This window comes from Tamandua tetradactyla, chromosome Y (genome assembly GCF_023851605.1).
Source record: "Tamandua tetradactyla isolate mTamTet1 chromosome Y, mTamTet1.pri, whole genome shotgun sequence".
Classification (NCBI taxonomy): Eukaryota; Metazoa; Chordata; class Mammalia; order Pilosa; family Myrmecophagidae; genus Tamandua; species Tamandua tetradactyla.
In genome coordinates, this window is record NC_135354.1 from 16,208,634 (window position 1) to 16,232,497 (window position 23,864).

The window sequence follows — 23,864 nt, forward strand, 5'->3', positions numbered from 1 at the left end:
TTTGTCTTCCCTTTTGAAAATCATTTTGTCGCAAGTCCATGTAACTTTTCCTATGTTCTTATTATTGAATATATTGAATTTTTTGGCTTACCTTTAATTTTTTTCTTTATTGCTGTTTTGAAAATAACATTTTAAAGTCAGAATAGAGTTTGACTTATTTACACTAGAAACGCATGTTTAGTCTTAAGGGATATATTTCATTATTTAATTTGAAGGACACAAAAACAATCAACTGGGAACCATATTATCTTTAATACTTTCATGGATAGTTAGGAATAGTGCGGCTTAACATGTTTTGGTGCTTTTTTTTTCCTAACAGAGTTAGGATAACATTACTAAATGTAGCCATAAAGAAAAGACATCTGTCCTATTAGCCGAAACTAAATACAGTCCAAGGATGAATTTGCTCAGTAGTGTTTAGCTTTTATTGACATATGTGAAGAAATAATTGTATGTGTGTACGTGTATGTATTTGTTTATATTTATGGGTACACAGTTTGAATAATGAGTTATTTCTTAAGATTCAGGTGACTGTCAAATAAAACAAGGCTGTCAGTGCTTCAGAAAATCTGTATTTATAATTTACATATATATTCTGGGGAATTTGCTGGGGAGTGATATGTTACATAGTATTTCTGTTTAGGGTTTAAACCATACTAATTTCAGGGGAAATATTTAGATTGACTTGTAGTCTGTATTTTCTACTTAGTAATTGATAGCTGCTTTTAAGATTTTTATAATCCTCTGGGTTGGTCTTAACTTTAAGATTCAAATATTTACATAAAGTTAGAATATGGTGGCTGTCAGATTTCATGAAATTTGACGTTAATTCAAAGTTGCTCCTCTCCCCACTTTTTAAAAATTTTCTGTAAAAAAAAGAAACTACAGAGGGTCAATGAGATTTCAGATTCAGAGAGCCATTGTTGTTGGTGGGGTCTGTACATAATATCTTCTAGATTTATTGGAGAAGAAAAAATGTCTCATCTATCCACTGTATTAAAGGTTAAAATTACAGGACCTCTTATCAGTCCTACTTTACAAATATCTACCTGTGCAACAACTCAATAAAGGGAAAAGGTACTAGCAGTTAGGCTTGGTACATATTTGGCCTTATGCTAATTGATTTAGTCCTCACTGTTTCCCTGTGAGGTAGGTGTTATTTCCATTTGGTTAATAAAACTGATATTTCAGTTTTGTGAAAGTAACTTGTTGAAAGTCACAAAGTTTGTATGTGGTATGACTTTAAATTCTCTGTTCTTTCTGTTAACACCAGTGATTGAAAGCTACTGTCATTTTTCCCACTAGACTTTATATTTTGCATTGATTACTGAGGGTACAGGAATTAGATGGAAGACCTCTAGTCTTCGTGATCTTGTGAAAATATTAAAAGCCTCGAATTAGGATCCAAAAGAACACCTTTGACATTAGGCACATTCAGCATGTAATTGAACATGAAACCACCATCATCTTTGTAATTAAAAATTAAGTGTGATATTATTCAGATCAAAATATGGTTCTGATTTCTTTCACTATCATTCATAGAAATGGCAGGGTAGATGAAAAGTGCTGGGTGGCCCTAGAGAGCTAGTTTGAGGGAAGAAACTACTTGAAGTAGAATCATCACTTTCATTATTGTCTTATTTTAGTTAAACTAACGGTCATAAAACTAAAAGCCCTTCTTTGCTGTTGAACTTGGTAATATTTACTGACATAAAACTAAATTTAAAATATGTATAGGTTGTTCTGTTTAACATTTTTGGATACTGAGTATATCAGACATAACATTTTAAACAGTTTTACTCATTAACATTCATGAGTGATTCACAGAATCTCATTTATGTCTGAAAAGTTATTCACAGAATCTCATTTTCTAGATGTTATATTGAAATTGTTTTAAGAGCTGAACTTCTTAAAACCAAGGAAAAAATTTTCTATTACTATTTAGTTCAAATAACCTAGCAGAATTCCTTACATATGTAGGTATCTCATAAGTCCTTGGTAAATGAATTGGTTATTATCTGGCTTTTTATTACCATATATATAGTTAAGTAATGTTATTTTTTTGAGGAACTAATGCCTTTTAACTGTAATTGTTTAACTGTGATAAATATGTTAATTCATCCATATTCAAATAAAGCCCTTTTGAGAAAAATTATAGATACTAATCTCTGCTTTCTTATATTCTTCCAAGATTTTTATTAAAGGATGGCCAGTTGTGGCTCTGTGCTCCTCAGGCAAAACAAATATGGAAATGCTTAGCAGAGAATGCAGTTTTCCTTTGTGATCGTGAAGCCTGTTTTAAGTGGTATTCCAAGTTAATGGGGGATGAACCAGACTTAGATCCTGATATTAATAAGGACTTCTTTGAAAGTAATGTGCTTCAGCTTGATCCCTCCCTGTTAACTGAAAATGGGATGAAATGTTTTGAACGATTCTTCAAAGCTGTGAATTGTCGAGAAGGGAAACTAATAGCAAAAAGAAGAGCCTATATGATGGATGATTTAGAATTAATAGGATTAGACTACCTTTGGAGGGTAAGTGAGAAGTAGGAACTTCATTTACAAACACTATATCCTAGATGTATTTTCAAAAATAGTTCTAAAATCATAATTTTACCTATATGTATTTGTATTTACCTGATGTGTTTTCTTTTCTCATTTTAATTTTTTTTCCACCTGACGCTGGTGTTCCTTTTGTATATGCTTAGGCTTTCTTGCTTTTTTCCAGTGTGTCGAGGGCATTAACCATTGTCCTCCATATCTTTCACCAATCCTCATGAAAATTATTTTCTCTCTGTATATAGTGTGTAGATATCTGTTCTTTTACTTTCAGTGTTGGTTTTGTTTGTATTGTACACTTAGTGCCAAAATGAACAGCATAGAAAAAGAGTACTATAATTTTGGAAAGAGTCCTGATCTTTGTTGATACGGGTATTTAAATGCCTGAAGAGTAGAATTTATTTAAGGCTGACTTTTCCATTTTGATAATACAGACAGACATACTATTTCGATCTCTAAAATTCCAACCTGTTATAGAGATTATTTGTGGATCTGATTTTGGAGTGGGTGGTAAGTAACAAATCTTCACTAGGAAAATATTTTCTCTGGTATTTGGGTGTTCAAATATCATTCATTTGAATCAGTGATTTTGAAACATTCTTAAACAGCCAAAACCCACATAGATGATGTTAAATACTACAGACAATGTTTAAAAAATATTCTTTCTCTCCCTTCCTAAACTTCTCAAAATGTCAACCGTGATATATATATTTAAAGGCTATCATTCTAAACATGATTTGAAAACCACTGATTTAATTACATGATTGATAAGAGGTTCAGATAATGCTGGGCTTGGGAAGGGCTCTTCATGTTAGATAATATCTCATAAAATTTTTTTAGTTTATTAGAATTACATCTTGAAAGCCTCACAATTTGACTACCTTGATATTAAATTGTGCAGTTAAATAATTTGGTTAAGCCATTTTATACTTCATTTTTAAGCAGATTGTTTTATTTGGGAAACTTGTGTTTTTTTTATAAAATCATTATTTGAATCTTTTTTTTACATGGACAGGCACCAGAAAACAAACCCGGGTCTCTGGCATAGCAAGTGACTACTCTGCCTGCTGAGCCACAGTGGCCTGCCCTGCATCTAGTTTTGCCATTTAATTTTACTGTTTACTGTCATACATTATTGAACATTAGGTTAAAATAAATGAGTTTATGAGTTGAGTTTACATGCCCAATTAAAATAAGCTTGAAAGATACTAATGTTGTAATCTTTTTGAAATTAGGTAGTAATTCATAGTCATGATGACATTGCCAGCAGAGCTATAGATCTTCTTAAAGAAATATATACTAACCTTGGCCCAAGGTTACAAGTCAATCAGGTAAGGATTGAAGTGTATAAATGCTTCCACTAAAATTAAGTTGAAAGTAAGCTTTGCTAAGTAGAGTCTTTCATTTAACTTAGAATTAAGTAGAAATTATTTTTCTTGCCAGAAATATGTTTATAATCCACATTTATCCTTTACAAAATGCTAAGTGAATCATGCCTTGATAATTATCTTTAGGTATTACTATTGTGTTCTGAGATGACTAGAAATCTAACAAACCATATTTGACTGAACTTAATCTAGAAGTTTAAACATTTGAATAAGTGTTTCTTTTCTTACTTTCTTATTACTAACCTCCTTTTAGAAAAGTTATGTTTTCTTATTGGTTAATTATAGTTCTGATTTAGTTCAGTTACCCTTAAACTGAATACCTCCACCTTTAATTGGAATGTTACTTAATTTTTTAATTTCTAAGCAATTTGAACTGTGTTTATTCGGCTCATTATTTATAGGTAGTGATCCATGAAGACTTCATTCAATCTTGCTTTGATCGTTTAAAAGCCTCCTATGATACACTGTGTGCTTTGGACAGTGACAAAGACACTGTTAATTGTGCAAGACAAGAAACTATTCGAATGGTTCGAGTATTAACTGTTTTAAGGGAATACATAAATGAATGTGACAGTGATTTTCATGAGGAAAGAACAATTCTACCCATGTCAAGGTTTGTGAGAAATTGATCTTCTAGTTCTGATTCTTGGTTAGTTTTCTAGCTAGTTCACAGGAAATTAATAGCATGTAGAGACAAATCGGATAAATTTTTGTTTTTTGATATTGGTGTCTTCGTGCCCTTTAGAAACATTATTTTCATTTTACAGTTTTTTTACGTGGACCTGTTTAATAAGGCAATCTTTAATTGTTACTTATTTTTTGATAAGGCATTCTTACCAGTAAGTATAGTATCTCTTTTTATGTTCTTTTTTTCCCTGTGTTGTCATTATAGCAAGTGGGGCACTGGTATTTGTAGTTGATGCACTTTTAGTTTGATTTCATACATACGTGCTGTTAAAAGCATAGTCAACATGAAGAATGATTTTGAAAGCTGCTTAGTCAGTGATATGAGAAGGACTATTTTCAAATTGTCTAGCTAAAGAAGATATTTGTAATAATTAATAATTGTAATAATTTAATTTCTGTAAATTTAAAATTAAAGTTTAAAATTCTTAAATATCCTAATTATTTTTATATAATCATTTTAATAAATATTTGTATGCAAATTGTAATTATATAATAAATTAGTAAGTACTCAAGTTACTAACTCTTAAGTACTAAATTATTTGACAGTAGTTTAACATTTCTAGTTTAGGGAAATTTATAACTAAGAACCTCTGGTCTTTTTTAATGTGTCATTTGATTTACCTTGAAAATAAGCAAAATTGTTTGTTATTTTTGTTTTTTATCTTACCTGTGAGAAGAGATTACAGCACATAAGTGTTATTTGAAGGTAAATTTTGATATTTTAAAAATTCTTCAGGAAAAATAACGCAGCACAGCACTTGAGATGCTTTCAGTTGAGAATCATCTTCCACGTTTAAAGAGTCTTAGTGAGTTGAATGAATCTGTAGTCTAAAAATAAAATACTCCTATCTAAGTTTTAATTTATCGTAACTAGAAACCTTATGCTTGCAGCCAGAGATGAGTAAAGAACAATTTTATGTGATTTTACTGTATCTCCAAGATTAGTTGTAATGCTTATAGGTTTAAAGGAATGTAGAGTTGCTGGTTTTAAAATTCTGAAAACAAAGTAAGTTTAACTCTCTTCCTCTGACTTAATAGGAAGATGTATTTTATGACAACCTGCTGAATATGCTATCTTTTTTCTTTCTTTTTAATTTGATTTTTTTCTTCCCTAGAGCATTCCGTGGTAAACACCTCTCTTTTATAGTTCGATTTCCAAACCAGGGCAGACAGGTTGATGACTTGGACATATGGTCTCACACAAATGATACTGTTGGTTCAGTACGACGATGTATACTTAATCGTATTAAAGCCAATATAACCCATACAAAAATTGAGCTTTTTGTGAGTGGTGAGCTAATAGATTCTGAAGATGACAAAAAGCTAATTGGACAATTAAACTTAAAAGATAAATCAGTAAGTATATATAATTGTTAATGTTTCAAAAAATTAAATTTAATTCTCATGCATTTAATGAATGTGAGTTAAACAATGTATTTATGAACCATGCTCTGTCGTACCAGATTTGTTTGGATTATGTCACCAGGTAAGGTAGGACTCATGGTATGTATGGTATTATTGAGGAAATTATCTGTCTCTGTAGATATGTAGGTTATGTAGGACATACTTTATGTATATCTGAAGTTAAAGCATAAATTTTTAAAATATTTTGGTTTATCACTAGTTGCTGTATTTTGTAGAAGTAGTTTCCCTTGTCTTTGCTACTAATATGTAATGTTGTTTTCAGGTAATTACAGCCAAACTTACACAAGTAAGTTCCAATATGCCTTCAAGCCCTGATAGTTCTTCTGATTCCTCAACTGGATCACCTGGAAATCACTGTAATCATTATAGTGATGGTCCCAATCCAGAAGTGGAAAGTTGTTTGCCTGGGGTGGTAAGAAGTTACTTTATGTGTAATTATAGAGTGATTCTTTTTCTTAAGAAGCTTAAAGTTTCATAGATCAGGCAAAATATCTTATAATTGTATAGTAAACCATTAACTTTGTATTGGATTTCCTAATTGCTGAAAGTTAAAATTTTCCCACATAGTGTATTGTGTTTGATAGAAATAATTTATTTAGCTTAATTGTAGTACTATTAAATATGTAGGTTTAGAAAAAATTCTCTTATGAACTCTACTTTCCAGCTGTTTCTAAAGAAAAGTACAATCTGGTATTTTTCTCTACAGAAACAGCTACTACTCCCTTTCTTACCCTTTAAGAATGACTACAGTAGCAGCAGACATTTTGTTGGATTTGGGTCCCTTCAACAATTGGTTAAGGAATTTAACCAGCAACAGTTACTCTGAGACAGTGAGATATCTTTTCTATTAACAGACTCTGAGTGCTATCTGATATGGGAGAGCCATAGCTTGTGGAAAGACTGTCACAAAAAATTACACAAAGTGGCTTAGACAGCTTAGTAGATGGTGATATGTGTGTATCTTGAAAGATCAGTGGATTTGTACAAGTAAAAACAGGAAGACATTGTATTAGAGAGTAGAAATGGCATATACAAAGATATACCATTGGCAATTAGAAAACTGATTTTGGAATGGTAAAATAAATTAAATTTTGGTGGGGCTTTTTGGCATGAATAGGCTCCGGGAACCAAACCTAGGTGTCCGGCATGGCAGGTGAGAATTCTGCCACTGAGCCACTGTTTGTCCCTCCCCTAAATAGTTAAATTTTGAATCATAAAAATTACGTGTGTGTGTGTAATGTCAAAGTAAATATATATTTTGTATTCTAGATAATGTCAGTGCATCCCCGATACATCTCTTTCCTTTGGCAAGTTGCAGACTTAGGTAGCAGGTTGAATATGCCACCTCTTAGAGATGGAGCAAGAATACTTATGAAACTTATGCCACCAGGTAAGAAAATTGCCCTTCACCTCACCCCCCAAAGAAAAATGTTTGCAAAGTGTATGATGAATAAAACTAAAAGAACTAACAAATTCTGCTTCTGTGTGAGATGTACCTTATTTTATAGTCTTTAATTTGGATCATTTTGTCATCTGTTGTTGAAAAGAAATTTTTTCATTGATGGCAAAAATATTTAGAAGCATAAAATTTTTGTATAATCGAAATAACACTGTACACAATTCAGAAAGCTAGGATTCTTCAAAGGCTTATAAATTGAGCAGTACTCCTGCTTCAGTCATCTTCTTCACCCTCCATTCTGTTTCTCCTGTCTTCAACTTCTTTTATTCTGCTTATTCTAAATTTCTAAATAATATGCTTATGCTTTTATGTTTTTTCTTAGCTTCTGTTATTATATACTTTCTCTTGCACAGATAAAGATATATCTATATACATTTTCATATCCTGCTGTAGTTATCTCACAATCTTTTATTAAATCTGTATTAATTGTTCACATTTTCAAGAGTATGATAATATTGTAATCTCCTAGGTTACTCCTGCCTATTTATACCAGATTTTTAAATAACCCCTTTTTATTTGCTGGTTTTCTGTGATATTTACCAGTAAAGCATTCATATTCCCCCATTCTTTTCTCAAAACTGTTTATCACAGTACTGAAACATGTATATGGATGTGGATAAAGAGAAAGTTTGGGGTTGTGTATGTTACTAAAATGAAAGAAGATAAAACATGGGAGTGCATAACAGTGAACCCTGCTGTGACTATGAACTGTGATTAATAGTACAATAATATTATTTCATAAATGACAAATGTATGACACTTACACAAGCTGTTAATATAGTTGGTATACTGGAGGAAATACACCTAATGTAAACTATGGACTACAGTTAGCAGTGCCATTTTAATATTCTCTTATCAGCTGAAACATAGGAAACACACATTGAAAAGTGTCATTGTAGTACATGGGAACTCTAGTTTTTACATGATTTTTCTATAAACTGTTTAATTCATTATATAATTACATTATTGCTTTTGAATTGTAACACATATACAATTCTAATTCAATGTTAAAAATAGGAAAGAAGGCATGTATGGGGATTGGGAGAGGGATAACGGGGGAAGGCTGTAGTTTCTGCCTGAATTTTTATAAACCTACAACTGCTCTAAAAAATGATTTAAAAATAAAGAAAAAAATATGTATTTGTACTGATTTGCCCTGCCACCATTAGAGTTCGATGGCTTAGCATTGTTACTTTGTTTTTAAAAGCTCATGGGGTAAAAAGAATTTTTACTGACTCAAATACTAAAAGGCTTTAAAAATTAACTTTTGTTGAATTCAATTCTTTAATTGAATTCATCTGTAATCAAACTGCAGTTTATATGTGAAACATTTAAATAAAAATCATTTTAACACCATTCACTAAACCAGTTAATGATAGATTATTTTGTATTTATGTATCTCATACAGCAAGGAAAATTAAAAATCTTAGACATCTAGTTTTACACAAGTATGCAGTAGACATAATTTCCAAGCTAAAAAATAGTTCCTGCAGCATTTTCTAAGTCTTAATGTTAAATGAGTAAATTTCCATATTTTCTAAACTCTTCCACAGCAACTGCAGCATTTTTCTAATCTCAGTAGCTGTGGATGAATGTTCGTACTTCTCCACTTCCTCTCCAGCTATTTTAATTTTATTTTTGTTTCAATCCTAGCCGTTGCAGTGGGTTTTTTTTTTGTTTGTTTTTGTTTTTTGTTTTTGTTTGCTTATTTTAGATTTTTTCTGCTGTTTTTTTTAAAGCTGTGGTAAGATTCTGTTGCTAAGCAGCATTTGATTAGATGCATTGGTTTGGTAATCAGTTAACATTTTTTTGTAACAGTTGCGTTATTACTGGTGTTCTCAGAACAATAGAATCCATTTTATCTCTTGTTATCCCGGGGTTTTGTAATAGGGGTGGGAGAAGTGGTCAAAATAAAATATCTTCAAAAATCACAGAATGTATTTTTGTTGAATAAGCTAGATGCATTTATAAAGAAGTCAATACACAATATTCAGGGAAGTATTATTTCCTAAAATATGTCAACTTAGCTTTATTTAAAAGTTTAGCTATTCTGAAATGCCAGAATATGACTTTGAGGAACCATTTGACAGCTTAATTCTCATTTAGGCTTTTAAAGCACAGGGGATTGGCAAATGATGGTCTGCTTATTATAAAGATTTGCTGGCATAAAGTCATGCTCATTTGTACAAGTATTGTCTGTAGCTGCTTTTGTGCTACAATGACAGGCTTGAGCAGTTGTGGCAGAGACTATATAGCCTCCAAAGTCTAAATATTTACTTTCTGGCTCTTTATCACGGTGGTTTTGATTGGCATTTTCCTAATAGCTAGTGAAGCTGATCATATTATTACCAGCTTTTTAGCTCCTTATATATCCTCTTTGGAGTCTGTTCAGGTCTTTTGCCAGTTTTAAATTGGGCCATTTGTCTTATTTGGAAATAAACCCTTTTTGGGTGTGTGGCAAAATTCTCCTCTGGCTCTGGAACTGAAAAACTCAACCTTGCTGCCAACATACAAAGGACAGTTAGAGGATACATACCCCATTACCATCGGGAGAAATTGGAAGGAACACAGGGTTCACCAGACCCAAGCAGTCTTGAAAACCTGCAGGACAAAGTCCATTAGATTTCAAAGTCTGAGAGTCATTTATCTTCAGAAATTTAGAAAGCAACAGTCTCACCCTTTCCAAAGACCTGCTCAGTGGCCCACCTTTCTCCAAATGCAACCTGGGGGATACAGGGGAGACCATCCTTTTCTCTGCTCTACGCTCTCCAAAGATTGGGGCCATACGTGAGCTCTCTGCCATCTCTGGGGTTCATGCTCAACCTCTTCCAAATCTGGTTGGCAGCCAGATTCTCCCTAGTCCCCAAGGAATGTGCTTCTCCGCTGTAAGGCCTGAGGCGGCACCACTCTTCCACTGCAGTGAGATGGAAGGCCTATTCTCTGCCTTCAGAGCAAACGTACTCTGTTCACATGCTTGGGTGGGTTTGCTTACCTGGTCTGAGGTTTCTTGACTCTAGATTTTAGTTTCCATAGTTCTACCTCTGAAATTATTTTTCTTCCTGTGGTGTCCCCTTTCTGTCCCTCTCAGGCCAGACCAGCAGTTGTTCTGTTTATGGAGATTCTGCAACACTCTTGATGGCTTTCTATATAGTAAGCTTGGATCATGCCAGCAGAGATACGGAGTTTCAACAAATCCTTCCTAGATACCTCCGTCTCTGATCCTAGCTTTCTCTGAAATGGCTGACTGGTTCCACATTTGGCCAAATTCTCGCTTGGGGCACTATTCTCTGGTCTCCCTTCCTAGTAGCCTAGAAGTTTCCAGAACATCAATTTTTGGTTTCTTTGTGCCCAAGAGTTCAGTTCTCAGCTTCTCTCTTTCCTGTCACATTTCATTATGAGCTGTGAGGATAAACCAGGCTATACTTTCCACATTTAATCTGGAAATCTCTTCTCCTAAAAGCCCAAATTCATGGCTTTTAAAATCTACTTTCCAGCCAAAGCCACTATTTAACCTTGCCAGATTATCTGCCATTTAAAAAAAAAAGATCTCCTTCTTTCCAATGTGTAACAACACAAACCTCATTTGTGATTAGAGCCTTGTCAAAGATAACTTTAGAGTCCACATTCCTACCAACAGTCTCTTCAAAAGTTTTGCAGGCCTTCTTTATCAAGCTTCTCATAACTCCACCAGTATCTTCCCTATATCCATTTAAAAAGACATTCCAGCATGCTTGGTATTGCAAGCCAGAGCAGGATCCCACTTCTCCAGCACCAGAATTCATTATAGTTTGCTAGTTGCTGGAATGCCATATACCAGATAGAAACAGCTTTTAAGAGAGGGAAGTTATTACGTTTCTAGATCACAGTTCTAGACTGAAAATGTCCCAATTGAAGCTCCCCTGGGGGCAGGGCATAGTACTTTATCTCCAGAGTCTCTGACTGCGTGAGCTCACCTGGTTCTCATGCTCTCTCATGACTCTAAAAGAGACTCTCTAAGATGTTTTCCTCTTTTAAAAGGATTCTGGCAAGCTAATCAAAGCCCATGTGTAATGGGTGGAGTCATATCTCCATCTAATGAAAAATTAATACCCACAATTGGGTGTGTCATGTCTCTGTGGAGATTACTGAATAGTTATTGAAAGACATGGTTGCTCCCACACTGGATTAGGGTCAAAATGTGACTTTTCTAGGCAATATAATTCTTTCAAACCAGCACAGTTATAAATCCTTACTGAATTAAGGATAGATGATTATGACCTTAATTAATTACACAGATCTATCATTAGACTGAGTAGTCTTTCTGGGAAAAAATATAAATGGATCTTTATTTTATACTACACTAAAACATTCCAAATGGAGCGTAGTTTTAGATGTTTTTAAATCTACTTAAAATGAGTCATTTTTTAGTGACTTAACTACAATTGCTAAGATAGAAAATTAAGTGAATAGACAGCAGCAGAATAAGGCATACAAGTTGTAACTGTCTTACAAATCAAAGTTTTTGAAAAGCACCTAATAGATATTTTTTACAATAATTTGTAAATATTTATGTATTTTTAAGTGTATATCAGAGTATATTGGTATTTATATACTTGTATACATAGAATATTTCTGGACATAACCAGAAGTTTTAGAGTGAATCATTGCTTAGAAGTAAGAGTATGAGTAGAAACTGGAAATTTAAATTTTTGTTATATGTCTTTTCTTATGTCATCAAATTTTACCTTGCATATATTGTCTTCTGTTACAATATGTCTACAATGTGCAGTGTTTCATATGTGTTATATAAAAGCAGAATAAAATCACCAAAATGTAAAATAGCATTTTCTCCTACATGATTTTTTTTTAGATTGTGAACAGGGAATCTGCTTCCAATTTATACCAAGATTACTTCAAAAAACACCCATCTGAAAGTCACCTATGGAGAAATATTTTTAAAATATAAATTCATTGAAATAACTAGAGTAAGCAAATTTGTAAAGTCAGAATCTATAATATAGTTTACCAGGACACAGAGTAGGAATGAAAAATGGGAAATTAAGGCTCATAAAGCACCATTTGGAGTGATGGAAATGTTTATGTAATGGTTGGTGGTAATGGCAGTACTATGAATATGATTAATGGCACAGAAATATATATATACATAAATATATATATATATATATTTGAATTTGGTTAAAAGTGATACATATTTTCTATATGGTAACAGAATAAAAAATTTTAAAATGAATCCATGGAGCTACACTGTGCAAACTGTGATCCCTAAGTTAAACCATGGGCTTTAATTAGTAGCACATCTATTAATGTATTGTCAATTGATACCTTAATTTTTTTTTTTTTTTTTTTACATGGACAGGCACCGGGAATTGAACCTGGGTCTCTGGCATGGCAAGCAAGAACTCTGCCTGCTGAGCCACCGTGGCTTGCCCGAAACCTTAATTTTTTAATGTCTGCTATCTTTGTCCACATTTTCCTTTAACTCCTTGAATTAATTTAAGAGATTTATCTGAACATCTTTGATTAGTTACATGAACTTCTGAGTCTTCTTAAGTTTACATTTCTCCCCTTAACTGAGTCCTTTCTTTCCAGTTTCTTAGTATGTCTTGAGATTTTTTTACTTATGTTTAGGCAGATAATTTTTTTGATGGGTTCACTCTGAGGGTCTTACTCTCCTTATATACAGTGTTTTATTTGTATTAAACTCCTCTTTGATGCTTGGTTTAACTTATTATTGGACCTTGAGAATAGCATGTGTTTAGCTGTTCAGATTTTCTAGACTCTTCTTCATCTCATTTTTGTCATGGACATTTGGTGCAAATTAAGATTATGCTATTTGTGAAATCGATTCACTTCTAGGAGAGAGCTTTTTTTCCTCTGTTCTTTCTGTCGAAATAGTTTCTGAAAGGGAAATGCGAGAATTAAGACAGGCAGATTTCTAAAAATGGGAGCAGGGGACTCTTGAACTTTTGAACTTCTAGAGCCAAGACCCTTTGCTAGTTTTGCTCCAGCTATTTATTAGTGGTTATTTCAAAAGGCAGGAGAAAGTAATATCAAGTTAATCTTTAATGTTAATTACAATTATGCCAATATGTAAAATACAAGAAAATGCAAAAGCTTTTAAGCTAGGTTGTTTAGCTGTGAAATCTCTTCAAAGAATAGCACATTCTAGCCCCCAGCCCTTTTACCCTTCAAAGCTTCCTTGCAGGTGACAGTTGTCTTAGGTGGTGTTCCACAAGAGCTACGTGACCCAGTGTTTTGGGCTACCATCTCATGGTTTAGCCTGAAGGTAAAAAAGTCTGTTTCCCACAGGGAATCTTAATCTGTTCAGTTTGGTTTTGTGCAAGCTTCTCTTTTGCTTCTGTGATGAAAAAAACAGCTCTCTCCCTCAGTGCCACATTTTCCTTAGACTTTTTAGTTCTAGGGCCCATCCTCTCTTACAACAGTTGAGTTTGAGCCCCACTCCCCATCCCCTGGCTTTTCTTTTTTCCTCTGGTTTCTTCTCATTAGGATATCCTCTCCTAGGGACTCAGATGTGACCAGTCCAAACAGGTGCAGCACTCAAGAAAAGCAGTTTTGTGTTTAGTTGTCAGGCCATCAGAACTAAATTGAGTGACAGCACTTCTTGCTAACATCTAGTCAGGCCTCTCTTTTCTTCTGTTTTGTTCTTTCTTTTGGGGATGTTGCAGCACAGCTTAGTGACTTGTACTCACTCAGCCATGACTTTCTACAATAAATTCATCCAAGCATCAAAGAAGATGCCCCTGTGCATGGATGCATGGGACTCTAGCTTTTCTTGCTGTGAGGTGCTCTAGTCTGACACCTAAACTGTGCTGCTTCTTTGCAACTCCCAAGATGGACAAGACTGAGCGAAGGGAAGGTTTACAGACCAGCAAGCAAAGCAAGTCTAGGACAGAAATAGTCTACATGCCCTTGGAGATTGTTTTTCTTTTTCTCTAATTCAGTGTTTGTGTCATTTCCTCCAGTCTTTGTTCTCCAAGGTTCAAAGCAAGTAGGATTTGTCCTTTATTAGCTGATTCTCAGGAGACATTTACTGAGATTATCTTAAAACCAGTTCATGCATGATAGGGGCAAATAATTGAGAACTCTGTGGAAGGAGTTTGTGTTTTGTGTGTTGCTTTAAAGAAGTATTTCCTTTTTCAGTTGTATATTTCCTTTTTTCTGTCTTCAGCAGAAGAAAAAGTGTAATGATTTGAGGTTTCTGAATAGGAAACTGCTTACTTTATATTTTAGGTTGACAGTCTCATATCCCTGCCTGTGCATTTACAGGACTGGCTGTAGTTTATAGTTTGAGTCAGTAACTCAGTTGAATTTCTATTGATGTTGTTTCAGATGTAAGGTAAAACTCTTTAGAATGTCAGAAGTGGAATATTGGGAGCAAATGAATTACGTTTTATCTTAGGCTGTCTTATTTTTTTTCTTTACAGATAGCACAACAATAGGAAAATTAAGAACAATTTGTTTAGATCATGCAAAACTGGGAGAAAGCAGCCTTAGTCCTTCTCTTGATTCACTTTTCTTTGGTTCTTCAGCCTCCCAAGTGCTGTACCTCACAGAGGTTTGTTTTATTATTCTCAAAAAATAATTTTTACATTGTATGATAAATTGGAGAACGTGAACAAATTTGTAATTAAATCTTTTGAATAGTCAAGAATATCCTTTCTAGATGATGGGGGATATGTATTCAATTACTGTTCACACTTTTTAACGTATTCCTCCCATTTTTTTTCAGGTGGTTTATGCTTTATTAATGCCTGCAGCTGCATCTTTGGCTGATGATTCCTATGAGTTTCAGTTGCACTTCCTGAAAAGTGGTGGCTTACCCCTTGTATTGAGTATGTTAACAAAAAATAACTTCCTACAATGTACAGATACTGAAACTAGAAGAGGTGCCTACTTCAATGCTCTTAAAATAGCCAAATTGTTGCTAACTGCTATTGGCTATGGTCACGTTCGTGCTGTAGCAGAAGCTTGTCAGCCAGTTTCCGATGGTACAAATCCCGTGAAACCGGTAATTAAATTTTTTAAATCTTTTGTAATAAATTTTATTTTTCATAACGTTAAACTTTTCACTAACTCTTAAGTAAAAAATGCAGGTTCAATTCAAAATGCGACCTATCATCTGAGAGATATTTTGTTCTATTAAGTGATATTAAAATGTTCTCTATTGACTCCATTGCAAGGATATCTCGGCCTTAAGTCCTGTTTTTCTTTCTGTTAAATTTCATCAAAACTTTACGTGAATCTAATATAACTCATATCTGAGTATAGATAAGGATAGGTTATAAAAGAGAACATTTAAATGACCTGATGCCTACCTCGCTTTCCACCATGAGCAACTTAAGCCATCATGATTATAACATCTGTTTTTGCTTTAGTATTATTCTTGGTCCACATCATCCAAACTTTTAAGGACATCCTGATATTTGATACAAAGGTTGAACCAAGAATTCCGCTTTAACTAAAATCTGTCTTCTTTAATTTGCTTTGTAAGAGATTATTTTATTAAATTATTGGCTGAAGATTTTTTTAAGGTACAGGAATAGAAATATATGTTATTTTGGATTAATGTTATTAATTTAAGTGCACACTAAATATCTGATGTTATGGTTATGTTTTTAAAATCATTTTTAACTATTACACACAAAGTGTAATGACTGCGATTTCTTCAAAGTAATTCTTGGCTGTTACAGGAAGAGTTAATAGTGGAGGCTTAAGAAAATGATTTAGGTCTTTTATTGGTAAACATTGAAGCTGAGTAATGGATATGTAAAGGCTTGTGGTATTCTTTTTTTTTTTTTTTTTTTTTTATTAACGGAAAGAAAAAAAAAGAAATTAACACAACATTTAGAAATCATACCATTCTACATATGCACTCAGTAATTCTTAACATCATCACATAGATGCATGATCATTGTTTCTTAGTACATTTGCATCGGTTTAGAGGAACTAGCAAGACAACAGAAAAAAATATAAAATGTTAATATAAAGAAAAGAAATAAAAGTAGTAGTAATAGTAAAAAACAACAGCAACAAACAAACCAACAAGCAAACAAAAACAAAAAAACCCTATAGCTCAGATGCAGCTTCATTCAGTATTTTAACATGATTACTTTACAATTAGGTATTATTGTGCTGTCCATTTTTGAGTTTTTGTATCTAGTCCTGTTGGACAGTCTGTATCCCTTCAGCTTCAATTACCCATTGTCTTACCCTGTTTCTAACTCCTGCTGAACTCTGTTACCAATGACATATTTCAAGTTTATTCTCGAATGTCCGTTCACATCAGTGGGACCATACAGTATTTGTCCTTTAGTTTTTGGCTGGATACACTCAGCATAATATTCTCTAGGTCCATCCATGTTATTACATGGTTCATAAGTTTATCTTGTCTTAAAGCTGCATAATATTCCATCGTATGTATATACCACAATTTGTTTAGCCACTCTTCTGTTGATGGAGATTTTGGCTGTTTCCATCTCTTTGCAATTGTAAATAACGCTGCTATAAACATTGGTGTGCAAATGTCCGTTTGTGTCTTTGCCCTTAAGTCCTTTGAGTAGATACCTAGCAATGGTATTGCTGGGTCGTATGGCAATTCTATATTCAGCTTTTTGAGGAACCGCCAAACTGCCTTCCACAGTGGTTGCACCCTTTGACATTCCCACCAACAGTGGATAAGTGTGCCTCTTTCTCCGCATCCTCTCCAGCACTTGTCATTTTCTGTTTTGTTGATAATGGCCATTCTGGTGGGTGTGAGATGATATCTCATTGTGGTTTTGATTTGCATTTCTCTAATGGCCAGGGACATTGAGCATCTCTTCATGTGCCTCTTGGCCATCCGTATTTCTTCTTCTGGTAGGTGTCTGTTTAAATCTTTTTCCCATTTTGTAATTGGGTTGGCTGTCTTTTTGTTGTTGAGTTGAATAATCTCTTTATAAATTCTGGATACTAGACCTTTATCTGATATGTCGTTTCCAAATATTGTCTCCCATTGTGTAGGCTGTCTTTCTACTTTCTTGATGAAGTTCTCTGATGCACAAAAGTGTTTAATTTTGAGGAGCTCCCATTTATTTATTTCCTTCTTCAGTGCTCTTGCTTTAGGTTTAAGGTCCATAAAACCACCTCCAGTTGTAAGATCCATAAGATATCTCCCAACATTTTCCTCTAACTGTTTTATGGTCTTAGACCTAATGTTTAGATCTTTGATCCATTTTGAGTTAATTTTTGTATAGGGTGTGAGAGATGGGTCTTCTTTCATTCTTTTGCATATGGATATCCAGTTCTCTAGGCACCATTTATTGAAGAGACTGTTCTGTCCCAGGTGAGTTGGCTTGACTGCCTTATCAAAGATCAGATGTCCATAGATGAGAGGGTCTATATCTGAGCACTCTATTCTATTCCATTGGTCGATATATCTATCTTTATGCCAATACCATGCTGTTTTGACCACTGTGGCTTCATAATATGCCTTAAAGTCAGGCAGCGCGAGACCTCCAGCTTCGTTTTTTTTCCTCAAGATGCTTTTAGCAATTCGGGGTACCCTGCCCTTCCAGATAAATTTGCTTATTGGTTTTTCTATTTCTGAAAAATAAGTTGTTGGGATTTTGATTGGTATTGCATTGAATCTGTAAATCAATTTAGGTAGGATTGACATCTTAACTATATTTAGTCTTCCAATCCATGAACACGGTATGCCCTTCCATCTATTTAGGTCTTTGATTTCTTTTAACAGTTTTTTGTAGTTTTCTTTATATAGGTTTTTTGTCTCTTTGGTTAAATTTGTTCCTAGGTATTTTATTCTTTTAGTTGCGATTGTAAATGGGATTCGTTTCTTGATTTCCCCCTCAGCTTGTTCATTACTAGTGTATAGAAAAGCTACAGATTTTTGAATGTTGATCTTGTAGCCTGCTACTTTGCTGTACTCATTTATTAGCTCTAGTAATTTTGTTGTGGATTTTTCTGGGTTTTCTACATATAGTATCATATCGTCTGCAAACAGTGATAGTTTTTACTTCTTCCTTTCCAATTTTGATGTCTTGTATTTCTTTTTCTTGCCTAATTGCTCTGGCTAGAACTTCCAACACAATGTTGAATAATAGTGGTGATAGTGGACATCCTTGTCTTGTTCCTGATCTTAGGGGGAAAGTTTTCAATTTTTCCCCATTGAGGATGATATTAGCTGTGGGTTTTTCATATATTCCCTCTATCATTTTAAGGAAGTTCCCTTGTATTCCTATCTTTTGAAGTGTTTTCAGCAGGAAAGGATGTTGAATCTTGCCAAATGCCTTCTCTGCATCAATTGAGATGATCATGTGATTTTTCTGCTTTGATTTGTTGATATGGTGTATTACATTAATTGATTTTCTTATGTTGAACCATCCTTGCATACCTGGGATGAATCCTACTTGGTCATGATGTATAATTCTTTTAATGTGTTGTTGGATACGATTTGCTAGAATTTTATTGAGGATTTTTGCATCTGTATTCATTAGAGAGATTGGTCTGTAGTTTTCTTTTTTTGTAATATCTTTGCCTGGTTTTGGTATGAGGGGGATGTTGGCTTCATAGAATGAATTAGGTAGTTTTCTCTCCACTTCGATTATGTTGAAGAGTTTGAGGAGAGTAGGTACTAATTCTTTCTGGAATGTTTGATAGAATTCACATGTGAAGCCGTCTGGTCCTGGAGTTTTCTTTTTAGGGAGCTTTTGAATAACTAATTCAATCTCTTTACTTGTGATTGGTTTGTTGAGGTCGTCTATTTCTTCTTGAGTCAAAGTTGGTTTTTCATGTCTTTCCAGGAACCTGTCCATTTCTTCTAAATTGTTGTATTTATTAGCGTAAAGTTGTTCATAGTATCCTGTTATTACCTCCTTTATTTCTGTGAGGTCAGTAGTTATGTCTCCTCTTTCATTTCTAATCTTATTTATTTGCATCCTCTCTCTTCTTCTTTTTGTCAATCTTGCTAAGGGCCCATCAATCTTGTTGATTTTCTCATAGAACCAACTTCTGGTCTTATTGATTTTCTCTGTTGTTTTCATGTTTTCAATTTCATTTATTTGTGCTCTAATCTTTGTTATTTCTTTCCTTTTGCTTGCTTTGGGATTAGTTTGCTGTTCTTTCTCCAGTTCTTCCAAGTGGACAGTTAATTCCTGCATTTTTGCCTTTTCTTCTTTTCTGATAAAGGCATTTAGGGCAATAAATTTCCCTCTTAACACTGCCTTTGCTGCGTCCCATAAGTTTTGATATGTTGTGTCTTCATTTTCATTTGCCTCTAGGTATTTACTAATTTCTCTTGCAATTTCTTCTTTGACCCACTTGTTGTTTAAGAGTGTGTTGTTGAGCCTCCACGTATTTGTGAATTTTCTGGCACTCCGCCTATTATTGATTTCCAACTTCATTCCTTTATGATCCGAGAAAGTGTTGTGTATGATTTCAATGTTTTTAAATTTGTTAAGACTTGCTTTGTGACCCAGCATATGGTCTATCTTTGAGAATGATCCAGGAGCACTTGAAAAAAAGGTGTATCCTGCTGTTGTGGGATGTAATGTCCTATAAATGTCTGTTAAGTCAAGTTCATTTATAGTAATATTCAGGTTCTCTATTTCTTTATTGATCCTCTGTGTAGATGTTCTGTCCATTGATGAGAGTGGTGAATTGAAGTCTCCAACTATTATGGTATATATGTCTGTTTCCCTCTTCAGTGTTTGCAGTGTATTCCTCACGTATTTTGGGGCATTCTGGTTCGGTGCGTAAATATTTATGATTGTTATGTCTTCTTGCTTAATTGTTCCTTTTAATAGTATATAGTGTCCTTCTTTGTCTCTTTTAACTGTTTTACATTTGAAGTCTAATTTGTTGGATATTAGTATAGCCACTCCTGCTCTTTTCTGGTTGTTGTTTGCATGAAATATCTTTTCCCAACCTTTCACTTTCAACCTATATTTATCTTTGGGTCTAAGATGTGTTTCCTGTAGACAGCATATAGAAGGATCCTGTTTTTTAATCCATTCTGCCAGTCTATGTCTTTTAATTGGGGAATTCAGTCCATTGACATTTAGAGTTATTACTGTTTGGATAATATTTTCCTCTACCATTTTGCCTTTTGTATTATATATATCATATCTGACTTTCCTTCTTTCTACACTTTTCTCCATGTCTCTCTCTTCTGTCTTTTCGGTTCTGACTCTAGTGCTTCCTTTAGTATTTCTTGCAGAGCTGGTCTCTTGGTCACAAATTCTCTTAGTGACTTTTTGTCTGAGAATGTCCCTCATTTTTGAAGGACAATTTTGCTGGATATAGGAGTCTTGGCTGGCAGTTTTTCTCTTTTAGTAACTTAAATATATCATCCCACTGTCTTCTAGCTTCCATGGTTTCTGCTGAGAAATCTACACATAGTCTTATTGGGTTTCCCTTGTATGTGACGGATTGTTTTTCTCTTGCTGCCTTCAAGATCCTCTCTTTCTCTTTGACCTCTGACATTCTAACTAATAAGTGTCTTGGGGAACGCCTATTTGTGTCTAATCTCTTTGGGGTGCGCTGCACTTCTTGGATCTGTAATTTTAGGTCTTTCATAAGAGTTGGGAAATTTTCAGTGATAATTTCTTCCATTAGTTTTTCTCCTCCTTTTCCCTTCTCTTCTCCTTCTGGGATACCCACTACACGTATATTTGTACGGTTCACATTGTCCTTGAGTTCCCTGATACCTTGTTCAAATTTTTCCATTCTTTTCCGGATAGTTTCTGTTTCTGTTTGGAATTCAGATGTTTCATCCTCCAAATCACTAATTCTGTCTTCTGTTTCTTTAAATCTGTCATTGTAGGTATCCATTGTTTTTTCCATCTTTTCTACTTTATCTTTCACTTACTTCCATAAGTTCTGTGATTTGTTTTTTCAGTTTTTCTATTTCTTCTTTATGTTCAGCCCATGTCTTCTTCATGTCCTCCCTCAATTTATCGATTTCGTTTTTGAAGAGGTTTTCCATTTCTGTTCGTATATTCAGCATTAGTTGTTTCAGCTCCTGTATCTCATTTGAACTATTGGTTTCTTCGTTTGACTGGGCCATATGTTCAGTTTTCTGAGCGTGATCCGTTATCTTCTGCTGGCGTCTGAGCATTTAGTCAGATTTCCCCGGGTGTTCGACCCCACAGGTTGAAAGATTTTTCTGTGCAATCTCTGGGTTCTGTTTTTCTTATCCTGCCCAGTAGGTGGCGCTTGTGGCACACGTTTGTCTACGGGTTCCACCAGTGAAAGTTGCTGTGGGTCCCTCAACTCTGGAAAACTCTTGCCGTAGGGGAGGTTCGGCAGCCGAAGCGTCTTGGAAGAATGCCAGCCGGCCCGGGGTTCCAAACGCGGGGAGGGTCGCCGGCCGTCGCAGCACAGGAGAGCGTCTGGCCAAATTAGCCAGTCGGCCCGGGGCACCAAGCGTGGCGGGAGGGCGCCAGCTGTCGCAGCCCGGGAGAGTGCACTGTTCCCAGCCGACGGGGGAGTCACCTGTTTGGAAGGGGTCCCCCGGTCACTGTTCTCCGCAGTCTGGGGATTTCCGACCCAAGTATTTCAGTTGTTCCGGGGGGCCTCGTGTGGTGGGGGCACCAGCCGCTGCGGCCTAAGGGGACCGCCTGTCCAATTCTACCAGCTGGCCCGGGAAGGTGGAAGGGAGGGACTCCGGTCGCTTGCCGTCCCACCCAGGAAAGCCCGTGTCCCTTGGTGATCTCACCGGAGCTGGTTCTCCCAGATAGTCAGCCGTTCCAGGATGGGGTACGCTGTCCCTTTGATCTCCCTCGTGGCTCCGGGTGCTGCTCTGTATTATCTCCACTCCCCCAGTAGCTGTTCTGGAGGAGAAAAGGTGAGGGCGGCAAGGCTGTCGAGGCTGGTGGCGGAGGAGCACGGTGAAGGTGGGGGAAGAGGGCACCGTGGTGGTTGGAGAGCAGCCGGAGCAGGAGGGGGAGGAAGGGGGTGAAGGATGGCGGGCGGCTCGGCTGCTGCGGGGCGTGGGCACCGCGCGGCGGGCCGGCGGAGAAAGAGAGGGGAGAAGGATGGCGGGCGGCTCGGCTGCTGCGGGGCGTGGGCGCCGCGCGGCGGGCCGGCGGAGAAAGAGAGGGGAGAAGGATGGCGGGCGGCTCGGCTGCTGCGGGGCGTGGGCGCCGCGCGGCGGGCCGTCCGAGAAAGAGAGGGGAGAAGGATGGCGGGCGGCTCGGCTGCTGCGGGGCGTGGGCGCCGCGCGGCGGGCCGGCGGAGAAAGAGAGGGGAGAAGGATGGCGGGCGGCTCGGCTGTTGCGGGGCGTGGGCGCCCTTGTGGTATTCTTTTATGTATTATTTGGGTTTCTTTAATTATCTAATTTTTTTTTTTAAAAAGAAGGTGGTTTTGTACCTTCAGATTTGTAATAGAAATTTCCAAAATTCTCTCTCCACCCTGAACTAAAGTTAATTGCTGTTTATTATTAATTTCATTCATTTTTACATAAGTCATTTAAGGTCTTTTTCTTCCTTTGGCAGCTTAATGAAAATCACACAGGATGACTATATATATCCTTCATACCTTTTCTGTAATACTTATTTTTTAAAAATTTGCTCCCATTGACAGAAAGGTACATAATTGTTCCCATTATAATAGAGAACTAAATGCAAAATTAAAGTCTTTATTATTGATTGAAATGCTTACAGTATCTAGAACAACAGTAACATTTTAAAAGTAATCAGAGTAATTTGAAAAATTAATTTAGGGGTTTCTCTATACTATTAGATAAAATTTTATGGTGCCTTTCATATATTTGTACATATAGTCCTTGTTTAATTTATTTTTCATGAAGGATTTGAGGCCTTCCTTACCTGTTTTTACCAACCCTTTAGGACTGTTTTGAGGCCTTAATTTTTTTATAAGGGAGGTTATTCAGTTCTGCTAATTCTGTACTGAGAACAAACATTTTGATGGTTGAGTTTCTTGGGTTTAATTAGAGATTAATTTATCACCAGCTACCTTAGTAAGACATTTCAATGTAGGAACAGGTGTCATGGCCTGACTTTACTGACTTAAAGGATAAACTAGTTGGATGGTTAAAAATGAATGTAAACAAGAACTGTTAAAACTTTTTAGTTACATACTATTTTTGCTTCTTTTATTTGATAGATATTTACTATACTTTTGTATTTGTCCATATTGGTGGCTAAAGATGCATTTTTAATAGTTTATTTGAATCCTGTCTGCATACCAGGGTAGTCTAGTATAAAAATAATAGTAGCCAAACGTATTGGTCTCTTGTGTGCCACTGGACTATACTGTTCTTTCATCTCAAGACAGCCTTATTAATTGGGTCACTGTAATGCAACTTC

The 23,864-nt window shown here is 35.4% G+C and overlaps 1 protein-coding gene across 6 annotated transcripts in view; it reads left to right on the forward strand.

Moving 5' to 3' along the window:
- Positions 1–23,864, forward strand: part of LOC143672602 (ubiquitin carboxyl-terminal hydrolase 9X-like) — a 179,838-nt gene that overhangs the window by 91,580 nt on the left and 64,394 nt on the right. For all 6 annotated transcript variants that reach the window (XM_077147219.1, XM_077147215.1, XM_077147214.1 and 3 more), the window contains exons 16-23: positions 2,192–2,534; positions 3,794–3,889; positions 4,348–4,559; positions 5,749–5,989; positions 6,321–6,470; positions 7,328–7,448; positions 14,963–15,093; positions 15,268–15,546. In XM_077147219.1, coding sequence (XP_077003334.1) covers positions 2,192–2,534; positions 3,794–3,889; positions 4,348–4,559; positions 5,749–5,989; positions 6,321–6,470; positions 7,328–7,448; positions 14,963–15,093; positions 15,268–15,546 — 1,573 coding nt within the window. The remainder of the gene's footprint in view (positions 1–2,191; positions 2,535–3,793; positions 3,890–4,347; positions 4,560–5,748; positions 5,990–6,320; positions 6,471–7,327; positions 7,449–14,962; positions 15,094–15,267; positions 15,547–23,864) is intronic.